Below are 14,052 nucleotides of genomic sequence, written 5' to 3'. Positions count from 1 at the left end.
ATCATCATCATCATCATCATCATCATCATCATCATCATCATCATCATCATCATCATCATCACCACCACCACCACCACCATCATCATCATCATCATTATCATCATCATCATCACCACCATCATCATCATCATCATCACAATCATAATCAACAACAACAACAACAACAACGACGACGACGACGACGACGACGACGACGACAACAACAACAACAACAACAACAACAACTACTACTACTACTACTACTACTACTACTACTACTACTACTAAATATGCGAAGAGCAGTTGCATAGAGGGGTTATTATAAGCTACCGGCGCAGGGCAGCACTTCCAACCTCCTGGGAAGTTGGGGTACGTAATTATGTACTGTTTGGTGCCACGAATAGCTCATTCAGCTAGTCTGTTAGCTGAACCGAGCATAACTCTGCGTCGCTTTGCCCATTCTTTGAGCTGATGGCTTCGAAAGGCAAGTCCATTATATTGCATGCGAGCTGTTAAACATATTTAGACTTAAAATGAAGGCCACGCTGTTGGTTCCCTCCTTCCCTGGTTCCTTTGCCACCATTCTGTTGCATTCATTCACACACAACAGAAACGCATGTTTGTCCAAACCTTCTAATTCTTTTTCGAAGTTTAGCCAAATCAGTGTGAATAACTTCAACTTGCCTGCTCTAGTGCTTCGTTAATACCATCGAGTGAGTTATTTGTTTAAACTTTACTCTGTTCAGTTGGCATTCATGACAAGGTTGCGTGTACCTCTTCGTGCCCACTTTGATGTGGGGCCACGTGATCCGTTTCGTCAGTTTCATGTAGGTGCGCCAAAATCTGTCGTGATAACCTTAATGGGAGCTATTGTGGTAAATGTACAGAATTCTTGTAACTATTGTGGAAGGCTCTGCGATTCAACCTGCCATTTTCTGTTGTAAATATTCACTTTCATCTAAAAATTTTGGCCGCATTTACTGTTTTGTGTTTTACATGGACGAATATGACGCCCAGTCTAGACACTGCTTCGATTTCTTTCATGGGAACTCCTGAGTGGTAATCTATATTTCTTGCGTACCAAAGTATTTGTAGTTGTCTACAGAGAAAGTCCCCCACATATTGACTCATGCCATCGGCTGAGCCAGATTATTTACATTTCCGGAAATAATAAGCCGGCCCATTACTGTTTTATGTAGTCGTGATCCTGAATAGTTATGGTGCATACCAATTGCGGAGGATTGGCCAAGAATCAGGTGGTTAATGGAAATGAACAAGAAGAGGGGAATAAAAAAAGATGGAAACTCTCAACATTGCGGCCTCATGACGTTATTTCTATCTTCCTAATAATAATAATAATAATAATAATAATAATAATAATAATAATAATAATAATAATAATAATAATAATAATAATAATAATAATAATACCTTTATTCATGAAAATAAGTGGTAAAATGTGCCAAGGCATTTCTGTTCTTAACCCCCTCCCCTGCTCCGTTAGTGAAAAGTCTCTGCTGGAGAAGTATGTGCTTCGGCCTTCAAACGCCTGATCACGCTTCATTATATCGTGACCTGTAAAACGCATAATTGTTATTTTCAACGAAGCACTTTCACATGAGAGGGTCATATTTCTATGGTGGCCTAGCACTAAGCATTAACTTCGATGCTGTTTTGCAGACGTACGCACCCGACAGCACACGATAAAATGCACGCCAATGCCGTGTTGCGCGCTAGAAGATAGCACGGTTCACGCTGGGACAAATGGCGCTGAAGAGATTACCACTAATCACATAGATTACCACTTCCTATATATACATCATATAGATATATAGATATACATCACCTAACTTTTGTGGAGTGGTTATAGACACAGAGAACACTTTTTCATGCGGTGATCCCCTGCAACGCCGAAGCTGGGACATTTGCATCAACCAATAAACGCTGCAAATCCGATTACGGTAGCGTACTGCTCAGCCACGCGTTATACATCAGCATAGTCGCGAAGAGAGCGAACACGAAGCAATTGTTTAACAGAAAGTTTGACAATTTTAACAGGCATTGTGTTCATCACAGAATATTTCCGCCTGAGGAAGAAGGAGGCGCCACGAAGCTCGCGCTGTCTGTGCTCGCGGCGGCCGAGGAGGCAGAAGAAGAAGAGAGACGCTGCCAGCGGTCGGCGGCACTCCCCCTGCGTGCGGCTGCCATGGCACCTCCCCACGTCGGGATTACGTTGCACGACGCCGACCAGAAATACGACATCGCCCGCAAGCACCTCGCCTGCTCGGTGAGGATTCCACCTCTAGTTCGATCCCAAAGAGCGCCTTTGCTGCGACCCCCGAGTTTGGTCCAGACCACGCGTGAATACGCTTGCGGCAATAGAGACTTTTAGCTCAGCGGGTTTACGTTTCGCTCCGCTCGCGGTCTCCACCGTTGCGCCAGCGGAGCGGCTCGCGAAAAAAGAATTTTAGCCCGGCGGATCACTCACCCGCTCGAGCGGGGTAAAGAGCGGGGCGCTTGCTGCCCCACCTAGTGGTCCGAATAGGAGTTACTGAGAAATGAACTTGAATTACGCTTGCTTTTAAAATGCAAGAAATGTTGAATAAAGATATATTACATGTTCTCAGTACATTATTTGTTAATAATGTACTGAATACTAATGTACGGGTCAGCGCCGCAGTCGCCGTCGTCGATGCACACGGAGGAAGGAAACTAAGGAGAGGCCCTACCCCCTCTGCGCGCTAGGAGAAAAGTGTGGCGGAAATGACGTAGTAGGTTCTCATTTTTTTGCTGCTTTTTTATTTTTTTTGTTGTATGGCCACGCCTTTTGGGCCACAATGGCGGTGTTGTTATGGTTTTGAGCGCTCACACGTGTTGCTCTGGTAGGTTTCGGGCCGTGGCAAAGGCGCTGAGTGGGCGGGTTTGCGTTAGTCACCGTGTCTTGTTGCGCTGTGTTACCTGCACCGTGCTCTGCCAGATGTTGCGCGAGCGCGCGACACCACGCGCAGCGCGGCGTGGTTTCGCGAAAGATGTAAACAAGAGAGGAGGGTGGCCCAAAAGGCGGAGCATCGCCATGAGCAACGCCAAATTCCGGCTTCACTTTTGCTTCACAAAGAGTGACGTCAGGGCCTCTCCTTAGTTTCCTTCCTCCGTGTCGATGCAGAACTGCCGGCGTTCATGTTCGCGGCTGCCATCTTGCATTTCCCATACACGCCCGCGCGCGCTTACGCACGCTCGCGCGCTGCGTATACCCTCCGCTGGGGAGGGCTTTCCAGCGGGCGTAAACGCTGCTCCGTAAAACCGCTGGCCGCCTCAGCGTGGTGCGCATGCGCAGTCGCGTCTCCGCTCGCCCGCTCCGCTCCGCTGGCCGTAAACCCGCTGGGCTAAAACTCTCTAATATTGACTCCTAAGAACGAGAACCTGGGCCAGTTGGTAGTTCACGATGCGAAGCTTTGCTTAGCACGAACATAAGGGCGACGAAGGCAGCGCTTGCCCTTCGTCTTATGCCCACTGCAGGGCAAAGGCCTCTCCCATACTTCTCCAACTACCCCGGTCATATATATATATATATATATATATATATATATATATATATATATAGTGACACTATTGCTTGCTCTTGGTTGTTTGTGTTTAATTTGACAGTACACTACAGCATATTACAGCGGACCATGAAAATTCGTTCGTCTTAATAGAAGTTCGTCATAAGCGAAATCAACTTTAACACAAGCACAGCGCGAAAGACGGGAACAAGATAGGAGGACACTCACGGCGCTGAATTCCATCGCTGGCACACAACATGACGCACAACCTACAATGCTGACAACGCGGCGCTGACTCCTTTGTGAGAAATCAACCCCGTGCAGGAATGAGTTTGCACCCATATACCGTATACACGAAGACAATGAAAGAGTATTGAAACAAATAAGGCACATATGTAAAAAAAAGGAAATAATGTAAATGCCACTGCAATACATACATAATTAATTGAAAGGGTTGACTTATACATAGTTTTGTTCAGGCTATTCTGAAACTTCTGCCTGCTTCTACTGCGCTAATCGGCATGGGCGATGTTGCAAAAGCTGACATGTTACTCAACCTGAAGCGTCAACGCGGTGCCTTCACTCCTCATATCGCTGAAATAAAATTCAGTAAAGCACTAAGTGCATATCGGCTGCATAACTTTGAATTCTGGGATATTACGTGCCAGAAGCCCGATTTCATTATGAGACACACCGTAGTGAGGGACACGGGATTAATTTTTACCACCAGAGGATATTTAACGTGCCCCCAATGCACGAGACACGGGCGTTTTTGCGTTTCGTCCGCAGCGAAATGCGGCCGTCGCGGCCAGGATTTGATATCCCGACCTCGTGCTTAGCAGCCTAACACCATAGCCCCTAAAAGCCCTCGTGGCGGGTAGCTGCATTACTACGTGACGCCTGCTGCAGAAAAGGTTTCACAACTGCCGCTATGGCCACGAATGGCATGCACCGGCGAGCATTCTGAATCAATATTTCTGTATATGCTCCCGCTTCCTACGGCATGCAACTGTGTTCTGTATCGGAGGGCTAAGTTTAGCAACCTTCCTCCATGTTTAGCTAAAGCCCGAAAAGAAGGCGTTGTGATGCGGGGACGTACTTTTTGGTGAGGAATATTGGATGCAAAAATACGAAGAAAATGAAAAAAAAAACAGCGATACGCCAAGTACTAAACTTGCATGATTGACAAATATTAAAAAAGGCTGTATATAAGATTTGGTAAACATCTAAAATAAAGAGTCGGTAAGACCAACAGCCCTACAAAGGTCGTTCCTGTAGCCCAGGGAACGAGCAATACGTTTGCATTCTACTCGCGGGGCGCAAAAACTGGTCATGGCAGCTGACGCGATAAGCACCGACAGTGGGTGGCTGCGGATACGTATCGGAGATAACCACAAATTGCACTTGAACTCTGAGAAAGCTCAGAGGAGAAAAAAGTGAAAATATGGACCTCTAATTCTCGCAACAACAACAACAACAACAACAACAACAACAACAACAACAACAACAACAACAACAACAACAACAACAACAACAACAACAACGACGACGACGACGACGACGACGACGACGACGACGACGACGACGACAACAACAACAACAACCACCACCACCACCACCACCACCACCACCACCACCACCACCACCACTACCACTACTACTACTACTACTACTACTACTACTACTACTACTACTACTACTACTACTACTACTTCTTCTTCTTCTTCAGGCAACGCTAGTGTTACGACAGTCAGCGCTGCGACAATTGTTTGCTTTGTAAGAACGCCCGACAGTTAGAGAGAGAGAGAGAGAGAGAGAGAGAGAGAGAGAGAGAGAGAGAGAGAGAGAAAGGTGAACCCGAAAAGCGTCCAATCGCGTGGTGGTGTGGGCGTCGGCAGGAAAAAAGGATCTTGTGTGGTGCAGGTACTTCACTGATCCGCATAGCCCGTCGGAATGGGGCAATTTCGCTGATAATATATGTATAATAGATTATAAATAGTGTGAACAGAGCCATCCCATTTCTTGATCTGGAAGCACCAAATGGCCCATTGAGCGAAAACGCCGGTGTCTGTCATCTCTAGGATCGAAACGGCACCTAATTTCCCATTGGCTGCGATGCCACGTCACGAGCGCGCCTCGAAAGAGTAGAGCGGGCGAAAGGGAACACCTGCTGCTTCAATAGCGCGCCAGGTGTTACCTAAGGGGAGAGGGCATCACTGAAACGCCACGCCCTCTCACTCTCAGAAACCTGCGTTATCCGCGCGTTCCTTGTCTACGCGAGCTCTCGCCTGCGTTCTTATTTCGCTTCGGTAAGGCCAAGTCAAAACGCCCCAAGCGTCTCAACGCGCTCGATTGCCTGCGAGGAGTTCCTAACTCGAAGGACCGCTCAGCGGCGTTCAATTGGACTACAATGCCTTCGCATTCACAACTCATAAGTGTTTAGGTGTCCGCGGATTTTTTTCTTTCCCCCTGTAGTAGCCCTTGACACGTCCTGTCCCAAATTTGCGAGCCATTGGCTTCCTAAAGTAAGTAAGTAAGTAAATACATACATACATAAATAAATAAATAAATAAATAAATAAATAAATAAATAAATAAATAAATAAATAAATAAATATTATATAAGCGCCTAACGACTGTCGTGAACGCCCATGGCAAATTTCCACTATTGCTTGACATTCATTTAGGAGAATGATAACCGAGTGCTCCTCAGCGTCAGATGAACTTAGTGCGAACACACTGCAGTGTATTATTGCTAAAGCAATGTTTATATAAATACGTAAACTAAGGGTGCATAGCTGAGGAAGAAGGATCGGACATCGCGCCACTGTTCCTGTGAATTGAGTCCCAAATATATTCCGAAAGAGCTTCTCGCTGGGCCAGCTTTTACTTATAACCCAACATCCATGTCTCTGGCGTTGCTAAAGACGAAAACTTGCAGAGAGGAGACAGGACAAGCAGCTGTCATATCTTCTCGGTGTCACTTTAGTCTTTCGAGGCACTAGACACATGGAGTCACGAAACACGGCAGGCATTTGCTGATCATCAATTCGTGGCAGGATTTGCCTTGCTAAATCTTCCGCAAACCTTTAAATAATAACACGTTCTCAATTGGTAGTTGTTAGATAAGGTGCACTAAACTACGACATATTACAGTAATTGTTTGTAAAAAGAAATAATAAAGCATAGGGTTACTGACCGCATCGTAACTAACGTTGAGGCTGCCAACTGAACAGCGGATAAGAGAGGTTAAAGAAACAGAGGATGAAAATATAAACGTAAGGTAGGAAGAGAGAAAGAATGCAAAAAGGCAGAAATGTATGTGAATATCTACAAACTGGCCTGAAATTTACAGTTCGACTTTATGCCGATGACTGTGCATTGCATTATCCGGTTAAATGTTTTCATGACATTGCTGTATTGCAGTCCGACCTCCAAAAAAATTCGTCTTGGTGTGTTGGCTGGCAAATGAATCTAAACATAGCAAAATGTTTGCACGTACAATTTACCAATAATAATAAAAAAAAAGTAACGCTGAGCAGTTCCTATGTCTTCGAGTCTCGCCTCTTGGAAATGACTGATCACGTTGGATACATCTGCATAGCATTAACTTCTGCGTGGGATTGGACATGTCACATTGATTGAATTGCTGCTAAAGAAACTAAGTTGCTGCACTCTTTTTCAAGAAAATTTCAAACATGCACTGAGAAAGTTAAAAGAAACCTTGTATTTCACGAACATTAGACGAATTTTAGAATACGCTTGTGCTGCGTGGCACCCCTTTACAGCCATATTAAAACATAAATTAGACAGGGTACAGAAACAGGCTGCGAGGATTGTGATGATTTCACCATAAGAAGCTCGCAGATTACAGACGGATTGGGCTGGAAACAACTCTCCTCCCGTCAAAGGTTGCATGGCTTAAGTTTCTCTTCATCATTTTTAATAAGCAAACTGGAATAGATTAAACTCGGTAGATAAGCAGCCATTTTACCTGTCAGCGAAGCGTGACCATATAAAACAAAGTAAAGGAGTATAATTGTCGCCTTGAATATATTCAAATTTTTTTTCCATAATACTATTAGTGCTTGGAATGAGCTCACTGCTTAGATATTTTTGGTGCATTGCTTAACTAGTGCAATTGAGTCTGTTTGATAACACAGATGCCCATTTTTCAATGGATTTTTGTGCTGATTTTATTATGTAGACGCTCTCGCTTTTCTTTTGTCGTTTTTTCTTATCTGCAGGCATGTTTGCATATCTGCTATTGTGAGTGCGGTTGACACTGCTTGCGAATGTTTGTGCCTGTTGGGGTCGGTTGGCCGTTCTTCTTTTTCTTTTTTTTTCTTTCTTTAGCTTTGTATCCCCCTACAACAATGTCGCCAGGTGATGTAGGTATCAAAAATAAATAAATGAAAAGACGGAACCATGACAAAATTTGTCACTGCTGTGGTTCACGCGTGACGCTGAGAGGACTCTCGTGTTTCAATGGAGAGATTCAATTTGTCGCAAGGTATGACATGTCCCTACATTTGGAATTGAAGTGTTCCTTTTTCTGAGGCTATCCTAGTGACCCAGTATTTTTTTCTGTTGCAGCAAGGAACCGTATGTTTTAAGTTCGGCCCCATGTACCTCACCGTCCCGACTGTCAGGGTGAGCACATTTATTTTTCGTTTCTTCACTTTTCTACGCATTTCGCCTTCAATTAAAAACTTAGCAGCGTACGCTGCGTGCGGTATACGGATGATGCGATATGCCCGCATTCTCTCCCTTGAACGATACTCGTAAAAAAATGGCCGATGATTACGCTTCTTGGTAATGCGATCTTTGAGCGCAGCTGCTGCCTTATTTCAACAATAGGCAACCGCATACAGGACACGCAGTGCCGAACGGAGGTGGTTCTGCGTTTCGGATTGGACAGCACACGCCGCGATTCGCCGCTATCGAACCGGCGCTCCGGCGACGCGCCATATTATAGTGGGTCACCGCCGCGGAGAGGGGGAGGGGAGATTAGTAATTATTATTTAATGTTTCTTCTGATGTGGGATGACGAAACGGGTGGAGAACAGGGGGACACACTCATTCACTCACAGACAGGCCTCAATGTGGCCGCACAAGGTTGGGGTGGGAAGTAGAAGTAAGGGGACGAAACGCTATAACTGTCTTTTGAGTCACCGCAACGGCACTGCGCCAGGTAAGGGGAGGTATAGGGCAAGAGTGGAGGCGGGAGAAGGACAGCCAGGCGCAAGCGCTGCCAGAGCCGACAAATGCCACTTAGGAACGCGCCCCGCAAACGGGGAAGCGAGAGACACGGCTGAGAGCCGTACAGCCACGCGACGCGGAGACGGAGGAGCAGAGAGTCGTGGATCACGCGCGAGGCGGCAAGGAGCGCTCGCCGCCTGCCCCGCGGCAGTGCCGCGACAGCGGGAGACGGGATGGCGAGGGTGGAGTGGACGGAGTGGACGGTAGCGGCGAGAGTCACCGCAACGGCGCTGCGCGGAGGAAGGAGGCGAGAGGATAGGCGAGAACACATGATCTGGCTTTGGAGGACAAGGGAAGAGCAAGACTAAGTAAGTAAGTAAGTAAGTAAGTAAGTGGTCCTGATCCCTTTTGACTCAGGGCAGGCGTTTGTCAACGCCACAGGAGATGTTCAGAGTACAAGAAGGAAAGAAAGTAAGGAGAGAAAACACATAAAAGAACTTAAAAGAACTTAAAACACAGTTTTGTCACAGTCTACGAGTCCGTCTGGTTGGTCCGGTTTGTTGTATTCTAGGCTCCAGTCGCCTCGGATTTCACTAAAGCCACGACAATCCAATCCGCCAGCGCTGCCGGTTCAAGTCAGCGCGTCCTATGGCGTCCCATTTGCGTCGCTGCTTGGTCGGCCGTCTTTATTTTAGGAGTTCGTGTAGCTGAGGAGGTCGGCTTCAGCGGTCACTCGCTGTGACTGGGCGGCTCTAGCCGGGCGATATCTGTGTGCGGGTTTCCTTCACCTATTCGGCTCGCCTGCTCAGCCGTTCCCACTGTTCTAGCCGGATCTTCGTAGTCTCGGCGCGTGCTGTTCGGTCCTCCTCGGTGAGACCAGTCAGCGCCAGGCTCTCAGCCAGGGGGCACGATCGGGAAACTGCGGGAAGTCTCGGACACTGTTGTAGCACGTGGAGAAGGGTTTCTTTTGGTGCACCGCACAAGCGGCACGTCGGATCCACGCCGAATAGTTCGTGGCGGCGTTGGTTGGTGAGGAGAGCGCCAGTGCGGGCTTGAAACAGCAGGGCGCTGCCTCTATCTCCTCGGTAGTCTGGTGATGGGCACGGTTCCGGCTTGTGGTGGTAATATAGTGCCAGGCTTTGCTTTTTTGCCACTGTCGTGCGCCAGATCGTTTTTTCAGCCTCATTGATTTCCTTGATGACTGCCTTGCGCCAATCTGCCTCCGTCTTAGTGTCGTGTTGTTTTGAGTTTTCGCTGTATTTCGTGTCTAGGGATGTGTATTTCCGAATCCAAGCCGTCTTGATGTTTTTGTATCTTAGGTGTAGGTACATTCTGCGACTGTAATTTGTGTTTGCCATAAATTTGAGTCTGCCGGCATATTGTAATTTGGACCGCGCCTCCCTTGCCTCGTACGAGGACCAGCTCATTTCACCGCTTACTGCTGCATTTGCAGTGGCTATGCTGCCCCCTAGCAGCCAACGGCCTAGTTCTGTTTGGTGACGATCCAGGCATTTTATGGTTTCACTGGAGTGGGCCAGCACATCGTCTGCGTATGTTGTCGCTGGTACTGCTACTCCCTTCCACAGTGTGCGTCCGACAGTGTATGGGTTATATGAATGTCTGGCCAAGTGCCAGATGCGGCCTTTGAGGCGATTAGATTTATTTACTAGTGCTTTTTGATGCGGATCCAGAAAGTTTGGCTGGTCACTGAGAGTTATGCCGAGGTATTTGTATTCCGATGTTTTTTTGACGAGGTTTCCTTGGAGGGTGAATTCATTGTTAGTGTTGCTTGTATTTATCCCCATCCACTGTGTTTTCTCAGTGTTAAACCTTAGCTGGTCGGTTCCTGTGACTTGGGAGCAGATGTCGAGCTGGTGTTGGAGGTCAGCTGCTGATTCTGCTAGCAGCACAATATCGTCCGCGAATGCCAGACATGAAATTTTGGTGTATTCTTCTTGTTTGTCAGTTGTTATCGTGGATAGGCGGAGGCCTGGTCCTTCATTGTCTAATGTTTGGAGTAGTTGTGTGATGTATATGTTGAATAATGTTGGGGACAACGGGCATCCTTGTTTTAGTCCTATCTTTTGCTCGATTTTCTTCGACCTTAGTTCATGTAGTGTGTACACTGCTGTGCAATCCGTGTATAGGTTCTTGAGCAGGTCGATGCTTTTACAATCTATTCCATTGCTCAGTAGTTTTTGCCAAAGCCTCGAGTGGGGCACACCGTCATAAGCTCTTTCCATATCAAGGAAAGCCAGATAAAGCGTTGATTTTTCCTTATGTTTCATCTCCATAGCCTGGGTGAGAGTGAATATATGGTCACTTGTCCTGCGGTTTAGTCTGAAGCCGTTTTGAGACTCTGTGAATATGCTATTTGATTCACAGAACTTTTGTAGTCTTCTGTTGAGGATTGCGCTGAACAGCTTTTGTACGTTGCTCAGTATAGATATCGGGCGATATGAATTTAGTTGTTCAATTGGTTTTCCTTTGCCCTTGTGTATGAGGATCACTTTTGCCTCTTTCCAAGCTGGTGGAATTTGGCCCGAATCGAGGATGCTGTTGAAGTAGTCTAGTAGTACCTCTCTTGCTTTGGTCTTTAGTGCTTTTAGGAATTCGTTGGGGATATCATCAGGGCCTACTGCTTTTTGGTTTTTAAGGTCGCTGATGCTTCGTTTCAGTTCTGTTGTGGATATCGGGCTCAGTATGCTATGTTGTTTTTTTCCCCTCTTCATCTTATCAGTCGCTGTGTTTAACGGCTGTGGTGTGTGATCTTGTGGATTGTCTTGGAGTGTTTTGAAGTGTGATGTCAGGTATATTTCCATCTCTTCTTGTGTTTTCAAGACAAGTCCAGACGCAGTGTGTAGAGCAGTTGCTTTCATTGGGGTCTCTTTTGGTTGAAGGGAGTCAATATACATCCAGAACCTTTGACTGTAATGTTTTCGTTCCTTTATTATGTGGCTTTCTTGTTGTTTGAAGGTGGTGTCGACTTTTTTAGCTACTAAGTGTTTAACCTTTTGTTTCTGGTTTAAGTAGGCTTGCCATGCATTGGCTTTTTCAGTGGTTTCCTTCTCATTTGTATGGCGGTGTAGTCTGGATAGTCTTTTCCGTTTTGATATTTCTTCTTTAACTTCCTTGTCAAACCAGGGTGTTGGTCGTGTTCGGGTCGACTCGCGCCGCGCGCGAGAGATGGCAGCAGGAGCGCGCGCAGCTGTAGAGCAACGCGCGGGTGATGACCTTAATTACGGCGAGGCCGACGGCGACGCGAAACGCGGGAATGGGCGCCCAAGAGCTGCGCTGTGAAAAAATGGAGGAAAAGAACACCTGTTGGAAATTCAGTAGTATTAGAAATGCGTGCTGTCCTTGGAGACCTTTCCCTCTCTGTTCCTGGAGTCCAACTTAAAAAAAAAATTAACATGACGATAAAGCAGGAAAACCGACTAGTTTCTTCATTTCTCCTCGGTTCACTTGCCTGTAGTCAGGTTTTACCGTTATTTTTCATTTCACCAAGAATGCCTGTGCACATCACACGGTATTTTAAGATTAGAGAACTCAATCAATCCACTGTAACCTTTCTATTATTACGTGTGAGCGGCCTGCATCTATTGCTCTTTCGTATGGATACTAATCTATAGTCTATATAATTTATACTAATCTATAATTTGTTCCCGATCAGAGGCGCCGGAATGTTGCCGGTTTTACCCCTGAAATAGTGGGCTAAGCAAATAGCAATGATGCGTCACAACAGTACTGTGTAGACTTCTAACACGTATTGTTCGCAGCTTATAGCAATTTTACAAATCGCATCTTATTTATTTATTTATTTATTTATTTCATACATACTGTTAGCCTCCATTTGGACGTTGTTGCAGGACATGAGAAAATACATTGCATTAAAATAGGAATGACAAACTTATGCACTTGTTAATATTGTAGTTTACAAGAAGACGTAGTTGAGCAATACAGTAAGAGGGTGTGACCTTCCTCAGTCAGCCCTTAAAAGTTAATGAACAGAAATACAGAAGCATAAGGTAAACAAAAAAAAGTACATCAAAACCAATTAGAGACAAAAGGCGGTGTCTGTAGGCGATACTTATAAATCAAGATGCGTACTCATAGACATATTTTTCCGCATAAGAAGGAAGTGGTCAGGTGAGCAAATTATAATATCACTATAGGCAATGAATTCCAGTCTCTGATTGTTTGAGGAAAGAAAGAACACCTGAATGTGTTTATGTGGAACCTGCATTCAATTAAATGTTTAATATGTTTAGTTCTAGTGTTTCGCTATTCAGAAAAAGATACATATGCACCGCTGTATAATTTGTAGCCCCCGTTAAGAAGGTGGGATAGAAACTTGAGGTGTAAGAATTTAGCACGCTTGTAAATACTCGGGAGGCAAGCTTTATCAAGGAGTTCTGTCGGAGAATCATTACGGTTGTACCTAATATAATTGAATCTGATGGCTTTTCTCTGTATTGCTTCTAGGCGGTTTATGCACTGTTTGGTATGGGCGAACCAGCAGGTGATTGCTGGTTATCCCTGTGAAATAAACAAATACGTTTACTTGAAGTACGGCGCGTCATTCTTTTAGTTGAAAACGCAAAAACAGTAGATCCTGCATACATTGAAAGCACGCGAGCACAAGCTTATTTCTTCGCAAAGTCAGCTGCAAAGACACGAAAGCGGAAGTTTCTTGAGGCTGTGGGGCTCACCGATGCCATAGCTCATCATGCTGAAATCGTCAACGGATAATAAGAAATGTTGAATCTCAGAACGAAATGCTCACAACTCGGCGCATGGCTATCGGTGTGCGAGTGAGGAGGTGCCCGACACTATCAAAAAAGAAAAGCAAACCTTGTCCGTTGTTCTGTGACGTCGCTGGGGCGCAGGTGATGTTCGTGTTCGACACAGAGGACGACGCGCAGTACCAGACGCTCAAGGCGGCCGCCGAGAAGATGCACTACGAGTGCACGCTGGCGCCGAACAACGAGGAGGCCGTCAACTACTACCTCATGGCCCACCCGCACTTGGTGTTCGTCGACGCGCGAGGCGACAACGCCGCTGAACGAGAACTGAACGGCACTGAACCGGCGGCCCTGTGCAGGTCTTCCATCTCTCTGTGGGCTTAGCTTCCGCTGGCTTTCTGCGGCCTCGAAGGGGAAAGCTCCGCTAGACCGGGGGAAAAGTAGGGAAGAAATGGACGATGTGCGAAAACCGCGAGTGCACTTCACCGCGCAGTCCGTCTGACCTAACCGAGATGATGGACCTCGGACTAGAACTTTAATTACGGTGTCAACATACGGTCTAGCGTGATCATTCCTGCCGTCCTT

General features: G+C 46.2%; 1 protein-coding gene across 1 annotated transcript in view; it reads left to right on the top strand.

Annotated features, from left to right (window-relative positions):
* Positions 1-14,052, top strand: part of LOC126542765 (high affinity cAMP-specific and IBMX-insensitive 3',5'-cyclic phosphodiesterase 8B-like) — a 36,116-nt gene that overhangs the window by 3,614 nt on the left and 18,450 nt on the right. Inside the window, exons 2-4 of the mRNA XM_072286114.1 lie at positions 2,056-2,266; positions 8,117-8,173; positions 13,612-13,826. Of these exons, the coding sequence (XP_072142215.1) occupies positions 2,056-2,266; positions 8,117-8,173; positions 13,612-13,826 (483 nt within the window). The remainder of the gene's footprint in view (positions 1-2,055; positions 2,267-8,116; positions 8,174-13,611; positions 13,827-14,052) is intronic.

Source organism: Dermacentor andersoni, chromosome 2, assembly GCF_023375885.2.
Source record: "Dermacentor andersoni chromosome 2, qqDerAnde1_hic_scaffold, whole genome shotgun sequence".
Classification (NCBI taxonomy): domain Eukaryota; kingdom Metazoa; phylum Arthropoda; class Arachnida; order Ixodida; family Ixodidae; genus Dermacentor; species Dermacentor andersoni.
Note: the sequence above shows the minus strand (reverse complement) of the source record. Positions and strands in the feature narration are given on the sequence as shown.